We start from the raw sequence: 19404 nt of genomic DNA on the forward strand, positions 1-19404 counted from the left end.
CCCCCCCCCCCCCCGGAGAAACCGCATACTCATGTATTTTCCCCGAAATGCATTGTTTAAAAAATTATAAAAAATCAGTGCATGTTTTCGAAGGTGTAAATTTGATAAAAATGTAATCTCAGACCCCTCCTCCTCGCCCCCTCAATTTTCATACCTCCGGATACATGCGTCTATTTGCCACCCTGACAGTCATCAGCATTGAATAATTTAAAATATCAACATTTTTTCAGCTAAAATAGAATAACAAAATGCGCCGCAATACCCTTCTGTCGACTCGTTCGGCAGACGGCTGGCCTGCGACTGCTGCGGCAGCAATCGCAGTGCTGTTAACCCGCCCAACCAGGGCGGTCATATAATTCTAACGCCATCTCGCGGCATTCGTTGATCGGGGATTGTATTGGCATATTTACACTCTCACCCATTTCTGCAAATTATTAGAAAATAGAACAATAAACTGTATTAATTGAAACAAATCGATCATCTTTCAACTTTTTAACTATTTTCGGATACGTATGTATGTCATTTTCGGCCTTTTTCACATTAAAATAACATCCTCGCTATATCCTCGTAACAGCCAGGATACTAAGTTGCCAGGGATAACATAACACAATACATTTAATGATAATTTTCCAATAATTTTCAACAAGGCACATTACCGAATCATCTCGGATACTAACAAACAAAAAAATAGATTCTAGATTCTCATAATTATCATAAATGGAAATAAATAGAAATTTTCTTGTTTTCCCGCCATACATGCACGAAATTTTTATGCAACTTTGAACTAAAAAAACAAATATCATAAATGACTAACAAACAAAATTATATGTCAAAAAATGTCGCTTTCTCTAAAAAATTCTATTGATTTTCTTTGAAACTACAAGAATTCTATGAGATTTTTATTAAAATTCTATTGAAAAATTTCATTTTTTGCACCAATTTTATTGAAAATTCTGCAATTTTCCTATGCATTTGTTAATAGATATTTGTTCATAGAATAAAGCCGATGAAGGTCGATTTTTCTATATAACTTATTCTTTTGGAATTCTTCTTATGTGAATTTTTGGGAATTTTCCAAGTTTCATTTTGTGATTTTATTATGAGGAACAAATAAAATAAAAAAAATTTGAAAAAATTTGATTGCATTTGATATGATAGAATGGAAAAAATCATGATATTAAATTTAAAAAATATAATAAAGTTGAATTAACGTTCAATGCAATAATCAAATAATTTTTGAATGAGATTAATGCTTAATTAATTAATCAAATAATTTATCAGTCAAATCAACGCTTAATGAAATAATTAAATAATTTTTTAAATTGATTGACGATTGATGGAGTAATTCATCAATACAACTTGCGATTGATGAATTATTAAGTAATCAAGCACATTTACGTTATGATTATCGATTGATTAAATATTCAAGAGTTTTGAGTCCTGATTGCCGATTTGTCTTGTAATAAAAAATCAGTGGAGAGATTGATGGATTACAAATATAATCATCAATCTGAGGTGTAATCATTGCCAAAGTAATGATTAATGACGATCCCTGCCCCCGACGAAAAAGTTGTCACCAACATTTTCGTGACTCTACATGTCCCCCCAATTTTTTTCTGCTGCTTCTTCTGTTACAAAAGAAATTTCAGTTGCTCTAAAATTCGTTCAATTAAAATTTTGGGTTTTCATTTTCCTCTCTTTAAACTACTCAAGGATAACTTTTCCGTCGGGGGTTTTTAATTTTCAATTTTCCTGTTTTTCATTTTTTTGTTTTTTCAGTTGCTAAATAAGTCAATTGAAAACTTTTCTTTCAGGGATTTTTAATTTTCAGTTTTTCAGTTTTTAAATAAGTCAATTGAAAGCTTTTCTGTCGGGGATTTTTAATTTTCAACTCTTCAGTGTTTCTGTTTTTTTGATTTTTCATGAATTAATTCCCAATTGTCCGTAGGTGTACCGAGACACTGATATTAAAATGGAAATCAATCCAGGTAGCGGTTATTTTTCGATTATCTTTATAACCACGTGTTTTGGCCCTTTTTTGAGATTTTAATATTTTCGTCCGCGATAACGATTGTATTTTGAGAAAAACGGAGAAGAGATTCGGATTCAGCGCGACAAAATCTATCGAGAGGTGGTAATTTTGTACTCAGGGCAAAAAACATCTAAATGTTGTTGAACTATGTAATGGATGAAAAGAGCGAATTTTAGGGTGTGACATGTCGTTTATAAGAGAAAGAATTTCCAATAACGTTACGATAATTCAACTAAAGTGCATTCAATACATCACAATTTTAAGAATGAGTAATGCCTTTCAAGATCTTATATCAACATTTGGATTGATTTGGCGTAAAAGAATAGAAGAATCCAGCCACAGTTGATTTTGAATTAAAAGCACGAAAACTAATTTTTGTCTAAAAGTGCTATAACTTAAGGGGTAACGGAACCCGTCGCTCGCAGCGGTTAGGGGTCCCCCCTATCGGTAATGCAGGTTCCCGTGGTTTTTTGGATTTTGTACGTGAAAAGCACAAAATTCAATAAAATATAAATAAATAGATATAAATAAATAATAATGGTATGGAAACATTCTACATCATCTTCTGACTCGTAAAAGTACTTCCCTCTTACAATTGGTGCCCTGTAAAGGACATGTTACCTCCTGGATACCACCCAATCATCATAACCAAGTTTTTACGAAAATTACGCAACAAAAGTACGTTTTTGTACTCAAAATCTCTGTCTTGGATCTCACTCGATCGCTCTCTTCTCATGAAAATAGCCATCGGCTAAGAAAAATCTACAAAAAATCGGTTTTTCTACCATGACTTGGCAGATTCCTATAAATAAAATGGCGTCGGCCGTGCCCTGGTCCTTGCCGTTAAATAATTTGCAATTTTTTTTTGCATAAATAAGAAAAGCACGAGAAGAGAGCGATGCGTTCCGCTACTCTCAATACGGGGAAAAAGTTTCATTGATTCTCATTGCATAGAATCCAAGAAAACTTGTTTTTGGTAAACGTCTTTTTGTGGTCGGTTCCGTTACCCCTTAATGATAAATGGTCAGCATGTAATGCTTCACGTGTCAATTTAAAGCTTATTTAATAGGCTTTCGGATGGGTATGAAACGTATAAGATTCATCAAACAGGAAGAGAGACATTAGCGTGAAAACCAGAAAAAGGATCAGGTTCATAATCACGGATTGTTCTACAAGATGTTCCAGAAGTGGTGGACATCCCGGAAAGGGTGCAGTCTGGGAGTGATCTAAGGATTAATATCTCTTTAGTAGTACGCCTGATCAAAAATTGATTCACTTTTTGATAAAAAAGATAAATTAACCCAAAAGATTAAAAGAAATCTCCTCCTGAACGAGATCTCTTCAGAGATCTTCTTCTAAAACGATATTAACCCTTGAAGTTCGATCAATGATGAACGCGCATTAGGTAAGCCCATCCTTGAATATTCGGTGGTCACCTGGGAGCCATCCCCACCAGACGCTGACGCGCGGTATCCGTGTTATAGCTGTGATAGTATTGGTTCTCCCTTCTCCAAACAAACAAAAAAGAGAGAGCATCGCGTGTTCTGCAGATGAGGAGAGAACACACGATGTTCTCTCTCTGTTATTCCGTTGGGAGAAGGGGGAACGAATACTATCACAGCTGTAAAGCCGATACCGTGCGTCAGCATTTGGTGGCGTTAGCTCCCACACAACCGCCGAATGCTCATGGATAAGCTTACACTTAATGCGCATTTAACATTGATCCAACTTCAAGTATTAATATCTCTTCACGGGTGTATCTTATCAAAAAGTGTCAAAGGACTTTTTCACTCAGCATTACCTCCAAAAGCCACCCTTACTGGGAAGACCACCACTTCTGGGACACCCTGCATATAGGATTATGGTAATAGACTAATCCGAATTCCGTAGACTGTCAAATATGAGATTCAATCTGAAATGTGCCGAACAAATGAAGAACTACTGTAAAATATTCAAGTAAAAAAAATAAAGAGCTACTGTGAAATATTCCAAAGCTAGGAGGAAATATCCAAAATAAAACTGTCGGATACCTTCAAATACTACGCTCTGATTGGTTGAAATCCCATTAGGAAAAATAGAAGTTTATCAATGCGCTACTGAGACAATGAAATCATCAAATTACATTTTTGTCACGCAGTTCGTGGAGCCTCGTTTGATGCGCACTGCGCGTGCTAAACAGCCGCTCACGAACGTCGGCACAAAAAATATGTTTCGTCACTGTGTCGACAAAAAATTTTCTGGCGAATATACACGCAGAACTCAGCTTCGGTTCGTCCTATAGCCCCATATTCGCCATAAAAATTTTCTTTGCCACAGTGACGAACTAGCTATTTTCGACACAAGGCCGAAAAAATTTTTCCCGACGAGTGCAAGGATTGCAGACGGTGGCGAAACCGAGGAATGCAATTACACGCGTCAGAAAAGTTCTTTTCGACCGAGTGAGAAACATAATTTTTCTTCACACTCTCCGAAAACGACGTCTGACGGACACAAAGTGATTTTCATCACTTCCTGTCCGTGAAACGTCGTAATCAACGTTTACGCGGTAAATGTCGTTTTACGGACAGTGTGATGAAGAATATTATTTCACACTCATGTATTGGAAGAATCAATTTTATGTGTTTCTTTAATTTCAGGATTTGTTTTTCAAGTACTCTTGGAATAATTTCTTGCACACCCAAGTAGAACAATCCTTGGCCTTAGTTATTAATGGAAACTGGGAGGAGAATAGGGAACTCGTTTATACGCACGTAAGTTGTAAAACAAAACTAGTTGTAGAACTGGATGAGTCAAATTGATTTCATGACGGATACCATTGCAAAGAATATCTCTCAATCTCCATATGATGAAGATATTCATATGACTTTTTATGGAGAGCCAAGTGGCACCATATAAAAAGCTATATAAAGAGATATCCCGTTTTATGAGGGCTGTAAAACAAGATTTTTATGAAAACAAAGGGTGACATCACAGGAATTTTCATGATATGATCGGACTGGAAGCAGAGAAAGAGTACAAAAATTAAACGTTAAATGTGAACGGTCATTTTTACGATCTTCTAATTTTGATTGGAAATGGTGTAGAATGTCGTAAAACGTGAAGATATTTTTTTAGAAAATGTGTGTATGTATGCCCGTATGTGTGTGCAGATTTTTCGGATTTTTTTTTATAAATCTCAACAAAAAGACAAGTAAAGCTGCAGCTATAAAGCTGAAATTTCGTCACATAATTGCTATCATTTGGGAACAGCTCTGGGCGCAGTTTTAGCCCAATCGGTCAAGTAGTTTTTGAGATAGAGCAATTCCTCAAAAATCGTTTTTCCTCCATATTTCCAAAACTACGTGACCTAAATGAATTTTTTTGACGTCAAAGTGTTCATTGTGGTCATATCTATCAAATCGAGTCATAATCTCCCTACGAAACAAAGCACATTTTGATAATTGGCATTTTGAAATTTTTATGATAAAACTAATGTATACACGATAACTTCCGAAAAAATTGAGATAGGATATTGAAATTTGGTGAAATTGTAGCTCTTATGACATTACAGGATGAGTTTGTGAGTAGGCGAAATCGAACAAGTGGTTTAGAAAATATTCAACTTCTTGTGAAAAACTGTTTTGTTCAATATCTCCTAAAATACTGTTCCGATTCCAATTTTTTTTTCAAAATACTCATCATACTGCTACCTATCGAGATCCATACAAAGTTTCCGAGATATTCACGTTTTTCCATTTTTTCCATATCATAGTGAATTTCACGTCCCGTAATCCGCGTAAAAGTTGACAGGAACCCCATAAAATTCTACCTACTAATCAGTATTATCGGATCTCACTTTTATACAAAATTTTGGGTCGATCGATTCAGTACATCATGGCATAGAGCCATTCATCTAAAAATAGTTTTTTCTAAAAAATGACATCGTCACTTTATCGATGATTTTCGCGTCTGGATGATTAAAAAAGTCATTCAACATTAAATTATGCTCAATTCTATTTTATATCATATTGTTAAATATTAGTCGGTTTCATAATAAATGAATGTTTATTAAAGATTTTGTGGTGAAAAAGATAATAAAACGAAATATAAAAAGGTGTGACGCGTCCGCGGCATAGGACTAAAAATAAAAGAATAATAGTTTTTGCACTGCTAATTAATCTCAATTACTCTTTATGATTGATACTATTGAAGAAACCATTCCAAAAAAGTGAGAATATTACAAAATTAATAAATGAAAAAAAATTGAGACTAAAAAATGAAATATTCATTAGTTTTTTAACGATAATATCCATCAGATAAAGTCGGGAAGCTTAATAGGAATTTCCAATTTTCATTTTTGAAATTAGAATTGCTACGGATCCATTCGGGAGCTTATTACTAATGGAATTGGTAGAAAAAAAAGACTTATAACACATGAAGAAACAGTCACATGGCTTCTGCCGAATAGGAGTTCTACCCTACTTGTTTCATTTATCAAATTCGAAAAATCTCAAGAGTGATCTTGTACTTCTAGAGTGTCAAATTTCGGAAGAATCATACCTTGCTAGGGTTAAACAATGAAGGCAAATAGTATAATCTCATGGGTTAAACAATCACTAGGGGCAACTGGGACAGACAAGGTCAAACTAGACAGGCAAGCAGGACAATCACGGGCGTCAAGTGATGGCAAGGATTAAACGGGAAAGCCTTCTGATTGTTCCACTCGATTTTATAGTTATTTGACGCTTGTGATTATCCCGTCTGCTTCTCCTAGTTGAACCTCGTTTTTATTTCATCCTTGAGATTGCCTTGCCTGCTCTGTTATTAGACCCTTACTAGTTATGATTCTTGCGACCATCCCTCTTGTGCGGACCCTGCATGAAAATATAGTCAAGTCTTTTGACTTTTTAAATATTTTTGAGAGATTGATTTGTTCTGTATTGAAATTGAAATTCATTTTCGGTTCATCCTGTCACTACTTTATTCACTCAGGTTTCCTTTTTTCTCATTTTCATCCTCTACCGAAAAAGGAGCAAGGAAATTCAAAGTCGAATTCGTGCTCATTGACCGCATAATAAAAATAATAACGTAATTTCATGTATTGTAGATATTTTCCCAGTGTAAATTGATCGAACGCATTTTGGAGGCTTGGGCTGGCAATGATACTCATCAAAGCAAGGAGAAGGGTGTACGCCAGGGCTACATGGGTCATTTGATTGGCGTAGCTAATAATATTGTCAAACAATCAGAGAAGTGCGAAGGCTTGGAGAAATTTTTGAAGACCAATATTACTACAGAGTGCTTTAATCAATGGGATAATCTTGTAAATACTCAGCTGGCTGAAATAAATGACACCCATCAAATTTTGCTGGTAATACGTTCTTAGTGGCTTGATCAATGAGTGATGTGACAAAATCAATTTTTATGATTGAAACGATATATTTCTATTAATTATGCGACATCTAGAAAATTCGTGGTTTTGGAAGAAAATATCAAGCGTTTTAAAATAATATCTTTTCATTGAAATTGATAATTACCGAAACAATTTCATGATTAACGTTCAATTACCGAATGCTATTTTATTGATCCTAGTTAGTTCGTTCAATGACTGTTTGATTTTGAACTTTAGGGTGGAAAGGCGCAGTCTTTTATGACATCTTCAGAGGCGAATGCCGAGGAATACTCCTACTCCCAGGACGCCTACATTCAGCAGGTAAGGCTCCGGAAGGTCCTGACTATTCTCAAAGATTAAGAGAACAACTCAGGACAAACAGAAGTCGAATAATTATATTTACGGTTCATCAAATCTCATTAGGTTTATGCAAATTATCAGGGACAACTTATGACATCGCATTTCATTGAAGATTACGGATTCCATGATGATGAGTTTAATGATGGGAATGATGCTCTTCAGTACGTAGCTCCATTATATCAATATAATTGCACGAGGTATTAATTCTTGTACAAACTTTTACTTTCTTCACAGGCCAAGTAATTCCGTTGAGCAATTAACCACGATGCCTTTCACATTGAGCGAGGAGGATCTTGCTAAGAAGGAAGAAATATTCAATAAGGTAAGGAATCAACGAAGTATCTGAGAATTGAGAGTAATCTTCTTTATCTGATAGCAGCATAAGGTTCACAACTCCAGCAACCAAGTTCAGGCCTCTGTCGTAGTTAAATCTGCACAATTTTTTCATTAAAATTTTCCATGTAATAATTATTAGGGAATTCCACATAATTTCCAAACCGAATATTGCTAGGGTTCTACAACTGAAAAATGAGCTTCGCATTCAAAATTTGTTGACTGTTCAGCTTCCGGCGATGCTCACCTTGGCAAGTTAGCCTGTGCAATAGCAAACCGATGAAATTTGCAATCTTTATCAGGATATTTTTTTCGTCATCTTTCTGCTCGCTCAGTCTTTCAAGCAAGAGGGCATAATGAATCTTCCAAATATCGGATTGGCACTAAATTCACCAAACTTCAAACTTCAAAATGTAAAAATGACCGACTAGGAAATTCCCTTGGCTATACGTATTCAATTTTTTTAATTGGCAAAATTCGTCAATGCTTGATTGGGTGATTCTTCGACAATTATGGATGATCTACATAGTTTTTGACACATTTATTAAAGTAACAGACAGATGAATTAATCGAATTGATGAGATGATGGAAACAATATTTTTCCAAGTGCAAATACTGCAGAATATGTGAATTTTCAAATATTAATTTCCACAACTTTAAATATTCTCAAAAGGTCCGACATTTGAGAAAATTAGAAACCATCATTTCTCAATATGACATGTCACAGATATTATGAATTATCTGACGCGTCATTTTTGCTTCTACTTCATTGCCATAATAGTCTTTGTTCAAATAATTAATTAGCAGAATCCAAATTTCCATCGACATCCTTTTATCTAAATGAGGAATTGAATCTGTTCACTCTGTCTCTGATACTATGATAATCATAAAAATGGTTATTCAGAAAGAGAAAGTCAACGATAACAACATTTACCAAATATGTATTACGTCTAAATATCATCTATCATACACGATGTTTGCTCGTATGAATTGAAATACGATTACCCCGATAGGCAAATTCAGTTACGATGCTGTTACGCCTCGCCTTACTGCGTGCAGCCGGAACACAATAGTGATGTTCATGTAGAACCCCTGCAGAACAGTACAATAACTACATGCGTGTACCTATGATAACGGCGCAAAAAACACGGTGAAGGCACGGTAGCATTACTATTGCTGCACGCCGTGAACCGCACATTAAAAGAGCACAGTTAGAGCGCCGTATACTTTATGCCAAGGTTCTATGCGCAGTATTAAAGCATAGGAGAAATTGACCCATCCATGAAGCGCTGGCACAACCTATTTAATGAGGTAACCTCCCTTTGCGTCGCACGCTGCTCGGTTCCCTGATAGCCAACCATGCAACTAATACAGCTACCGTGCCTATATCGTGTATGCTAAGCCGATATTGTGGGTCGTTATGTTATGCCGATCATTAGTCAACGATCGCACGGTAACAATTCTATCATTGAACTGTGTGGTATAGCATGCGTATCGTTATTAAGGAGTTTTTGCAAAACTGAAACAGATGGCAGCAGTACACAACTGCTGGGCATAACTGCTGTGTTATGCTAGCACGCAGTAAAGCGAGTCCCAGATAGCCTTTGCCCACAGTTTTCCTGACAGTATGGCGGCAATGCAGACAATGATTGCTGACAAATTACCCGAGAGTTACTGACGTAATTGGGTAGCAAAGTGCCAGCAATTCCAATGGGTGCCTAAAAATTAATAGGAATTTTAAGACAACCGCTGTTGTCAATTGATTGCAAGAGGGTTGTTTGTTTTTTGGGTACAACTTGACGGCAAAATGCCGCCAGATTGCAGCCTGTTATTGGTAAGGTATGATAGAGAAGGTACTGTCAAACATTGTTCTTCAGTCTGTCCCGCAAAAGTCTTTTGAACTATGTTGTAAAAGGCCAATATGTTTGAACTGTCCCTTCTCCACTATACTCGGATATTCTCCCCTCACTCCGCCATTTCTCCTATCGCCCCCGAACCAACAATCTTTCCTATCCTCTATTCGTCATACGTAATACAATTAATTCATTAATTAATTGATTAATTCATACAAAATTGAAAGATCATTATTGAAGGAAATATAAATTGATTAAATAATTTTTTCATCATTCAGTATGTTTCAAAATAATTTACTTTATATGATACGTGCGTGTAACCGCATGGGTTTCAGTTGACTATAGTCAACTGAAACCCGAAATAACGCATGACGCGCATGCGCATCACCTATTAAAAGAGAATAACAAGGAAGGAAATCTAACCTCCGAATAGTGAATACATGGAATGACTGAAAAATGAAAAGGTGATTTTCGAAGCAGATAAAATGAGCCAAAATCGTATAATTCCTGATAGTGATGAAGAGTTAGGCAGTGAGGAGAATTTATTTACTGATGAGGAGGAGTTTATTGGTGATGTGACATTTGAAGAAAATGGAAATAAAATATTCTCCGATTTTTCAATTACGTTTTGTATCATATTTTTTTATAATTATAACTTTCTTTTTTTTGCGAATTCTTAATGATTGTTAAAAATTGTGTTTTGTAATTATTATAATTAATTTTTTTCAATTAAAAATACTTTACAAGTTTTTTGAACTACATATTTCATGAATATAATTAATTTTTTCTTCAGAAGTTCCGCATAATTTTTAAATCACACTTTTTTATAATTATTTTTTAAAAATAAATGTGATCTTTTTTCTTCAGTGGGGGGGGCTTCGCCCCCCCTCCGCCCCCAGACTTCATCACGCACTTATCATATAAAATAGTATACGCAACACGTGCGGACAGCAGGCGGTATTACTCGAGCGGCTGTGCCGCCCTCGTGAGTAACCGCCTGCTTTCCGCACTAGTTGCGTAATGTACTATTCCTATATTGTAGAAATGTGAAACAATATTCAATTTGAACGAACAGTTTCGAGCCAAAAACCTTTCATCACGCGGGGCGCCATTAATTGAACCGTAGGATCTCTGCTGCACCAGAAATCTCCTGTTTTATAGATAAATATTCGAAAGAAATGCAAAAAATTTATCGAAAATTTTAACACCCAAGTGGTTGCATCGTGAGGGATCCCCACCAAACCGTGGAGCGAGTGAGATGCTAGAAAAGTGTGTTCACTTGAGGGTTAATCATTAAATTTCAATAATTCGGGCAAACTCTAATGCACCCCTAACCATGGTCTATTGCATTAGTGTGGGACGGGTACGGTCGGTGGAACTGAAGAGTAAGGGGAAAGAAGTAGGGAAATCGTAGTGAGGACGGCTGAAACTATTGCAGCAACGTCTCGTACCATTAAGAGAAAATACTTGTCTGGGACACTTGACATCATCTTCTTCTATCATATCTTAAAGAACTACAGGTACGACAGCGCCGCGCTCGGGGTCGGGTAGGACTTGTTCCCTGTTTTGGTGTCGGTCACATTAGAGCTTCCCTATACCTCCCACTGTCATACCTCAGTGAAGTTTAAGGAACTTTCGCAGTAAGTATATGAGAGTAGAAGAAAATGGACTGCCGAGCTCAAATTTTAAGAATATATTCTTTAAGTAATTACAAATATCATCCTGAAGTCCCGAAACGCGGAACCACGTAGATTGTTGAGGAGAAAATATCCAAAAAGTGTCAACAACACAAAGTCTTATGGAACCAATCTTTAAAAAATGACAAAAAAATAATCAACAATCGAATCAAAATTGAAATGCTTCATGAATAGAACGGTATATAGTTCAGGAATATATCCCCACAATTTCATTAGCTGTCACCACAGGGATTATTTGTAATTATTGAAAATGTATGGCATATAGGTCTGGATTTTAGTTACGTTAGAGGAAAATGACGGCTGAACATGGAAACGTTGAGAGAAGTTCGCGTGCCCGCGGTAGAGGCCATTGTGTGAACTCCGCCAAGGCATATGCTATAGATTCTATAGTACAATACAGGATTTTATCGCGACACAAGAATACTAACTGCGTCGAACAAAAATGCGTGGTTGTCAAATCTTTCATGGAAATTTTTATTTGTTAAAAAATTCGGATAAATTATATTTCGGAATGAAAATTATGTAGAATTGATCAATCATGAATAATAAGTGCAAAGAAACCCAAACGACGAAATTGCAGCACATCCGTGAACTTTTGGACATTTCAATATTTAGCTTCCTGACCCTAAGGGAGGAAGTTATTGTAATTACCCCGAAAATAAAAATAGGAATTTTCATGATTTGTCGACGTTCCATGACCCCTAGAATCATCCTGACACTTTTTTGAAGACATGTTTGTGTGTGTGTGTGTGTGTGTGTGTGTACGTGCGTGCGCACACGTGTGTGTGCGTGTGCATGTGTGTGTGTTTTTTCTATTTTATAGAGGTTTAGGAAAATCTGGGAAAGATTCTGGTAAAGTGATGGTAAAAACCAGGAGGGCTATTCTCAAGAACAAGCCGCTTTTTCCACCGCTTTTTCGAAGCTGCGATTTTCTGCAGCGAGGGGGCGACACGATAGTAAGTGACACAAAGTAATGACTTTGCGAACGCATTATGCGCATTTGCGCCTAAATGCCCCTCCATCTGCAATTTTTCATTTTGGAGCGGCTATAATTTTTATTGGAGTAAAGTGTTAATAATTCACTTCAATACGTGTTACAAATGAGATAAATACTTGACCGATTAATTAGTGAATAGAATTGACTACCTATCGACCACTGAGAGTAGATATTCATGCTGGTAAATATCTCAGCTCCGATTTTTTATGTCGGAGCGAAAGTGGAATTTCACACAGCCATTCTATAAAATCCTTCCTAACTCTGTTATTATTTTCATTAATAAAAGCCAACAAATAAATCCTATGAACCAATTGAACCTGTAGTATTTACTGAACACCGAGTCGGGCAAATCCTCCAGTGGATTTGAGGTACGTCTAATTGCCCTACGTCGCGCATTTAATAATCTATGTAAGCCCCGTTGATGGTCTTCGGCTTCTTCATCAACTAATACTGCACCTGTTATATTATCCGCCATCATCACGGTTGTTTTGGTTTAAATTTCCCTAAAGTTGACTTATCATAGCTCTCCCAAATGTCAAAAAAATCTGTCAGATTTAAGGTTTAAAATGCGTTCACAAAGTCATCAATTCGTGGCATTTAGTATCTTGTCGCCCCCTCGCGGCAGAAAATCGCAGCTTCGAAAAAGCTGCGGAAAAGCGGCTTTTTGTTGAGAATAGCCCCCCAGATTTGGGATTCTTACCGAGTAAAAACCATTTTTTCCTCTTTTCATTTGTTCCCAATTCCCCAAGGAACCACTGGCAGACATTACTTCTTGGAGGAGGGAGGCCTTAGCCGTAGCTCTTCCTCATGTTGTGGTCTTACGACTACGTTCTTATTTTCGGAGCTCCTCCATGACTTTCGCCGCGAAGTCGCTCGTTGCATTCCAGGCTGTCTGCGATGACAGCATTACCTTCATCAAATTCTCCGGCTGGATCGTTCCACTAAGGGCAGACTCCCACTCGGGGCGGCTCCCGCTAAAACGTGAACATACAAAAAATACATACTCTGCGTCTTCATCAGCACTTGTACACGTCGGTCAATCCGGGGAATCCTCATGTTTGAATTTATGGAGATACGCCCGAAAACACCCATGTCCTGAAAACATCTGAGTCAAGTAATAATTTCACGACGAGGTTGACGGCATCAAGGGTGGATCGTTCTCTCTGAAAACCATAGTGGTTACTGGCTAGCAGCGGTTCAACGGCTGCTTCGATTCTCTTATGGACGATACGCTCGAGGATCTTGCTAGCTGTTTCGAGCATGCAGAAGGGAGGTAAGATGAAGTTTCGTCCGGTGGTTTTTTCCCATTCGGGAGCAACACCAGCCTCTGCTGCTTCCACTTTGCAGGGAAGGTGCCCTCGCTGAGACACTCATTGCACACGTCCAAGAATATACCTGGCAACGTGTGCATGGTGGCTTTTAGCGCAATGTTGAAAATCCCATCAAGACCCAGGGCCTTGGTATTCCCGGCCCGAACACATGCCTCCATCAGCTCATCGTCAGTGATTAGTGGGACCATCAACTGTTTTCCTCGTTTGTCGGCATGCTGGAGTTCCGGTTGTTGTGGAAACAACACCGTGACGATTCTTCCCAAGAACTCAGGTCTCGTCGGCGATAGCATGGGCTAGCTTTTGATCCGCGTCATCACCACGTTGTATGGCCTGCCCCATGGGTCACCTTCGACTTCAGCAATCAGCTCATTCCAGGAATGTTTCTTGCTGCAGTTGATGGCCTTGCTGCACGGAAAAAAAAATTCTCGAATCGGGTATATAATATTCCGGATTCCGGAATAAACATATTCTTGATTCCGGAATATTATATTCCGGAATCCGGAATAATACTCCGGAATCCGGTATATTATATTCCGGAATCCGGGATATTTTATTCTCGTTTCCGGAGATCCCCAGAGGTTTGCCGACTGTTCAAAGGGTAAAGGAAGTATCGTGAGATAATTTCCGATAACAAACTTTTGGTTGATCGGAGTATTTGGGGTGCAAACATTTTTTCTCCGTTTGAAAATCCGAAAAATAGAGTTTTTCACCCTCTCAGTACACTGTTGAAAAATTTTCACTGAATTTTTCGGCTTTCAGTCTTGAAATATCAAACAAATGACAGTTCCACTGAAATTTCAGAAAATTTTGTCACTAAAAATTTAGGATTTTCATGGAATAATCCATGGAAATTGTCAATTTCAATTGAATTATTCCACACAGAAAAAAAAGTGGATTAGATTTAGAAACTAGTTTCTAGATTTTAGAAACTCCTGTTCTTAGGCTTTATCCTCGGTGGGATCAGAAAAATTAATCAATTTGGGGATTGTTTTTAAGAACTCATATTTTATAAAGCCAATGCTGAATTTTTCTTAATTTTAGAAAATTTTCAGATTGAACTAAAAAAATGCTGCCGAGGCATTTAAAGGGCGTAAGTGCCCCATTCATAGGGAGGGGTGCCCAGATATCGGGAATTTCAGATGTGAGAAGGGGGGACTTTGTAAAAAGGAGGAAGGGGGATTGTGAATTGACAATTCACAACCCAAACAATTGAATTGGTGAGTTTTTCTAAAATATCCTCGAAACTAAGAGAAATAGTGAATTTTTATCGAAAAATTAGGGGGGGGAGGGGGAAGGCAAGCTGTATTGAATTTTCGATGTACAACACTACCGCCCCCCTCAATTTCCGTAAAAATTCACTATCTCCCTTAGTTTCGGAAATATTTTTGAAAAACTTACCGACACAATTTTTTTGGTTGTGAATTATCAATTCACAACGCCCCTCCCCCTCTTTGCAAAATCGCCCCAAAAGCAAAGGCATTTAAAAGGCGTAAGTGCCCCATACATAGGGAGGGGCGCCCAGATATTAGGAATTTCCGATGTGAGGGGGGGGGGGGATTGTGAATTGACAATTCACAACCCAAAGAATTGAATTAGTGAGTTTTTAAAAAATATCTCCGAAACGAAGAGAGATAGTGAATTTTTATTGAAAAATTAGGGGCTGGAGGGGGAAGGCAACCTGTATTGAATTTTCGATGTACAACACCACCACCGCCCCCCTCAATTTTCGTGAAAATTCACTATCTTCCTTAGTTTCGGAGATATTTTTGAAAAACTCATCGACTCAATTATTGTGGTTGTCAATTGTCAATTCACAACCCCCCTCCCCCTCTTTGTAAAATCACCCCTCCTCACATCTGAAATTTCCGATATTTGGGCACCCCTCCCTGTGTATTGGGCACTTACGCCCGTTAAATACTTCGGCAGCAATTTTTTAATTCAATCTGAAAATTTTCTAAAATTAAGAAAAATTCAGCAGTGGCTTTAGAAAATATGAGTTCTTAAAAACAATCCCCAAATTGGTCAATTTTTATGATCCCACCAAAGACAACATTTTCTGAAATTTCAGTGAAACTGTCATTTGTTTGAGATTTCAAGACTAAAATGCGACAAATTCAGTGTATTGAGAGGGTGAAAAACTCAATTTTTCGTATTTTCAAACCGAAAAAAAAAGTTTGCACCCCAAATACTCCGATCAACCAAAAGTTTGTTATCGGAAATTATCTCACGATACTCCCTTTACCCTTTGAACAATCGGCAAACCTCTGGGGATGTCTCCGGAAATGAGAATAAAATATCCCGGATTCCGGAATATAATATACCGGATTCAGGAATATTGTTCCGCATTCCAGAATATAATATACCGGATTCCGGAATATTATTCCGGATCATAAAAGTCGGTTTATTGCCAGTGTTGAGCAAGACCACATCCAAAGACGACATGGCTTCCAGTACGGCTTGTCCTTTGAAGTTGGTTTCTTTACTTCCCCAATCGACTGTCCAAGGATTGAAATCCCCGGCTAGTGCCACAGGAAAGTGCTCTGCTTCGCATCCTCTGTCAGTCAGTAGATAGGCAAGGCGGGTTCTAGGTAGGTTCACCCAACCGCCACCAGGCGGCGCCACGATCGGGGGAATGTTCTAGAAGGATGACGTCATCCAGGTGGTAGCACGGTTGGGGGAATGTTCTCGAAGGATGACGTTATCCAGAACATTTGAGAGATATGGATGACTCATTATTCAGCAGTGGTGGGGGTATCTCATAAGTCGTGTTGAGACTTGTATGAAATATGAAAAGATACCACATGATTCTCGATTGTTCTCGAATATTCTCTAAGGTTCTCAAATGTTCCACGATTACGTAATCCATCTCCATTCAGAGTGGGGGTTCCCTATCGCCCAACCACCACCAGGCGGCGCCACGCTCGCGGAAAGTTCGAGGTGGATGCCGTCATCGGTTCGGACCGTTGGCTGATGACTCATGGATTCACACGTGGTGGGGATACTTCATAAATCCTGTTCGGACTCGTATGAAAATATGACACTGGTGGGAACTTGCATGAAATATTATATTGTAATGAATCATTGGTGTTTTGGAATAAAAATTGCTTCATAGCATATTTTTCGAGAATATTTTCGAGTATTCGAGAATGTTCCATGACGGCTCAAAGCGGTTGGAGTGGGAGTGGTGAGTCCCTATAAAATCAACCGATTCCACCGGATTCAGCATCAATCAGAAATTTGATTTGTTGCCATAAGGATCTGTGCTTTTGGTGGGTAATTATAATGTTGGTGCTGGATGTGCAGGGTTTTCAACACCCAATTGAGAGATTTATTGTGAAAGAACTGGCAGTTCAAGCAATTGAAAAAAATGAGTGTGCCTGTCTGCTTTTCCAAACCCCGTATGGATGGGATGAACTACCAAAGAAATACCAGAGAAGAAATGAGTGGATTATTAATAATCATCATGGAATCGCACGGGAAACAGGATCCATACCATACGATAAGGTTCAAGATGCAATTACGCGGATCACGAAAGGAGTGACAATCATTTTCGTGAATGGACTGCAGAAGAGACAATGGTTGCAATCTTATACTGATAAGGTGATAATCGACTTGAATGATTTGGGTTGCTCAAAAGAAAAAGATATAACTACACCCAGCTGCTGAAATCACCGAGAGCACAGTCTCACCAAGAATTACATCTGTAAATTCGAAAATTATGGGAAGCTAATGAAAGGGTACACAAAGTACTTTAATTCGACTATGGATTCAACCACTGACTTCTTCGATTGGATGCGGGATATGCGAATGTTCCAAGCAGATTCCAGACATTTCCTGAAGAGATTCCTGTTGAAATTTGCATGGCAACATATTGATGAATTATGGAAGGCATTGGCAAAGAGGTTGAAAAACCTGAGTGAAATTCAAGAGTACCGCCAATGTTATTAATATCACCCAACATCGATTTATGGAGGAGGCGTTGTGGATGGATCTGTACCGCTCATAAAAAATTTTCTCATTTGTGAATTATCAGTTTGGATAATTTTTTCATAATAATTAGAAATTATTATTGATACCTTTGTGTTCCATATAACGTTTGATATGTATTCGTGAACAAAATAAAAAATGAATGAATAGTAAAAAATAAAATGAACTCGCCTTTATATTTTTCAACTTTTCAAAATTTATGTAAAAAACATCTAATGAGGTTTGAACCCGCAATTCAAATAGACTCCTGGACGACTGTGATGTTTTCCATCTTTGCCCCAGAGCGGTATTCATCATCATAATGATTATTTTATTATTATAAGATGAAGAATATAATGGATGCTTATTTTCATCAATGGGCAGAGGGGTAATTTGATGGAGAGGATTTAAATTGAAGAATAAATTATTTAAACAGAGAAGAACATGAAATTTCATTATAGGAATTTATTGATATTGATTATCTTTACGATTGCTCATCAATTTAAGGTCTGGCCATACAAAAAACTCCTTTAGTTTGATTGATTATCGCTTCAGATTTCAATGAAGTTGAAGCGCGTCCCCTCACCAAGATATTTGATTTTGAGTTTTTTCTCGGAGGCAGAATTCTGCAACTTCTCGTAAAGCCCTTCATTACTTAGAATAATTTTCATCACTCGCTCAGGTAAGAATACTGCAAATGTGTCATCGATGGCGATTACGATGCTGGCCCCAAACTTAGTTGAAACTTTCCTGAAACCTGTAATGGGATAGATAATGTGTGGGTCCAGCTCTATCATCTTCTTCGTCGGCAAGAAATTTTTGCATGCAACTTTGTTAACTGCAGATAAATCCATCGTATCAGTATAAATGGAACAATTCAAGAAGAATGTTATTGATATTTTTGTTGTCTGATTCCCATTACAATATTTATCATACATGTATGAAAATTTACTTACTGCTTTAGCTAGTTCAAAGATCGAAGTACTTCCTCCCCAGATTCTTCTCCGACTACACACTTTGAAAGGGAGCGATGAACTGGTCTCGAAATCTTTCTGCTGTTTTTTATATGCTAGTCTCATCAAACTATGACATCTAGTCCATAAGCTGGGGGGTGATTTGCATACATTTCGTGTAAAAAAAAAGTTTTTCATTGGATTCTGTGTTGTTTGAGCCGCTGAATCCGAATATCGAGGGCTTCGGTTCGAATTCATGCGCAGTTGTTTGTTATTAACAATTTATTTATAAACAATTGAAAATTCAACTTTTTCGACCGGGAAACATTTTTTCTGTAAAATACACATGATTTAAGGGGGGGGGGGTAAATCCTGAAACATTTTGCGATATTCGCGACGGTTTTGTTAATAAAAATTCATTAAAAAACAATTTCACAAGGTATTTTCGATAATGTTGATAAAAAATTATTTTCTTCGTGATTTGCATTATTTTGTGAGTCATTGATATGGT

The 19404-nt window shown here is 37.5% G+C and overlaps 1 protein-coding gene across 4 annotated transcripts in view; it reads left to right on the forward strand.

Annotated features, from left to right (window-relative positions):
• LOC107042904 (serine/threonine-protein phosphatase 6 regulatory subunit 3) overlaps window positions 1-19404 on the forward strand; it is a gene marked incomplete at its 5' end in the record, with an annotated part of 232464 nt that overhangs the window by 16714 nt on the left and 196346 nt on the right. For 3 of the 4 annotated variants that reach the window (XM_015264154.1, XM_015264158.1, XM_015264156.1), the window contains 5 exon segments: window positions 4669-4782; window positions 7119-7382; window positions 7641-7724; window positions 7827-7924; window positions 7998-8085. In XM_015264154.1, coding sequence (XP_015119640.1) covers window positions 4669-4782; window positions 7119-7382; window positions 7641-7724; window positions 7827-7924; window positions 7998-8085 — 648 coding nt within the window. 4 annotated transcript variants of the gene reach the window in all.

This window comes from Diachasma alloeum, unplaced genomic scaffold, assembly GCF_001412515.2.
Source record: "Diachasma alloeum isolate Michigan unplaced genomic scaffold, Dall2.0 Dall_scaffold_00535, whole genome shotgun sequence".
NCBI classification, from domain to species: Eukaryota; Metazoa; Arthropoda; class Insecta; order Hymenoptera; family Braconidae; genus Diachasma; species Diachasma alloeum.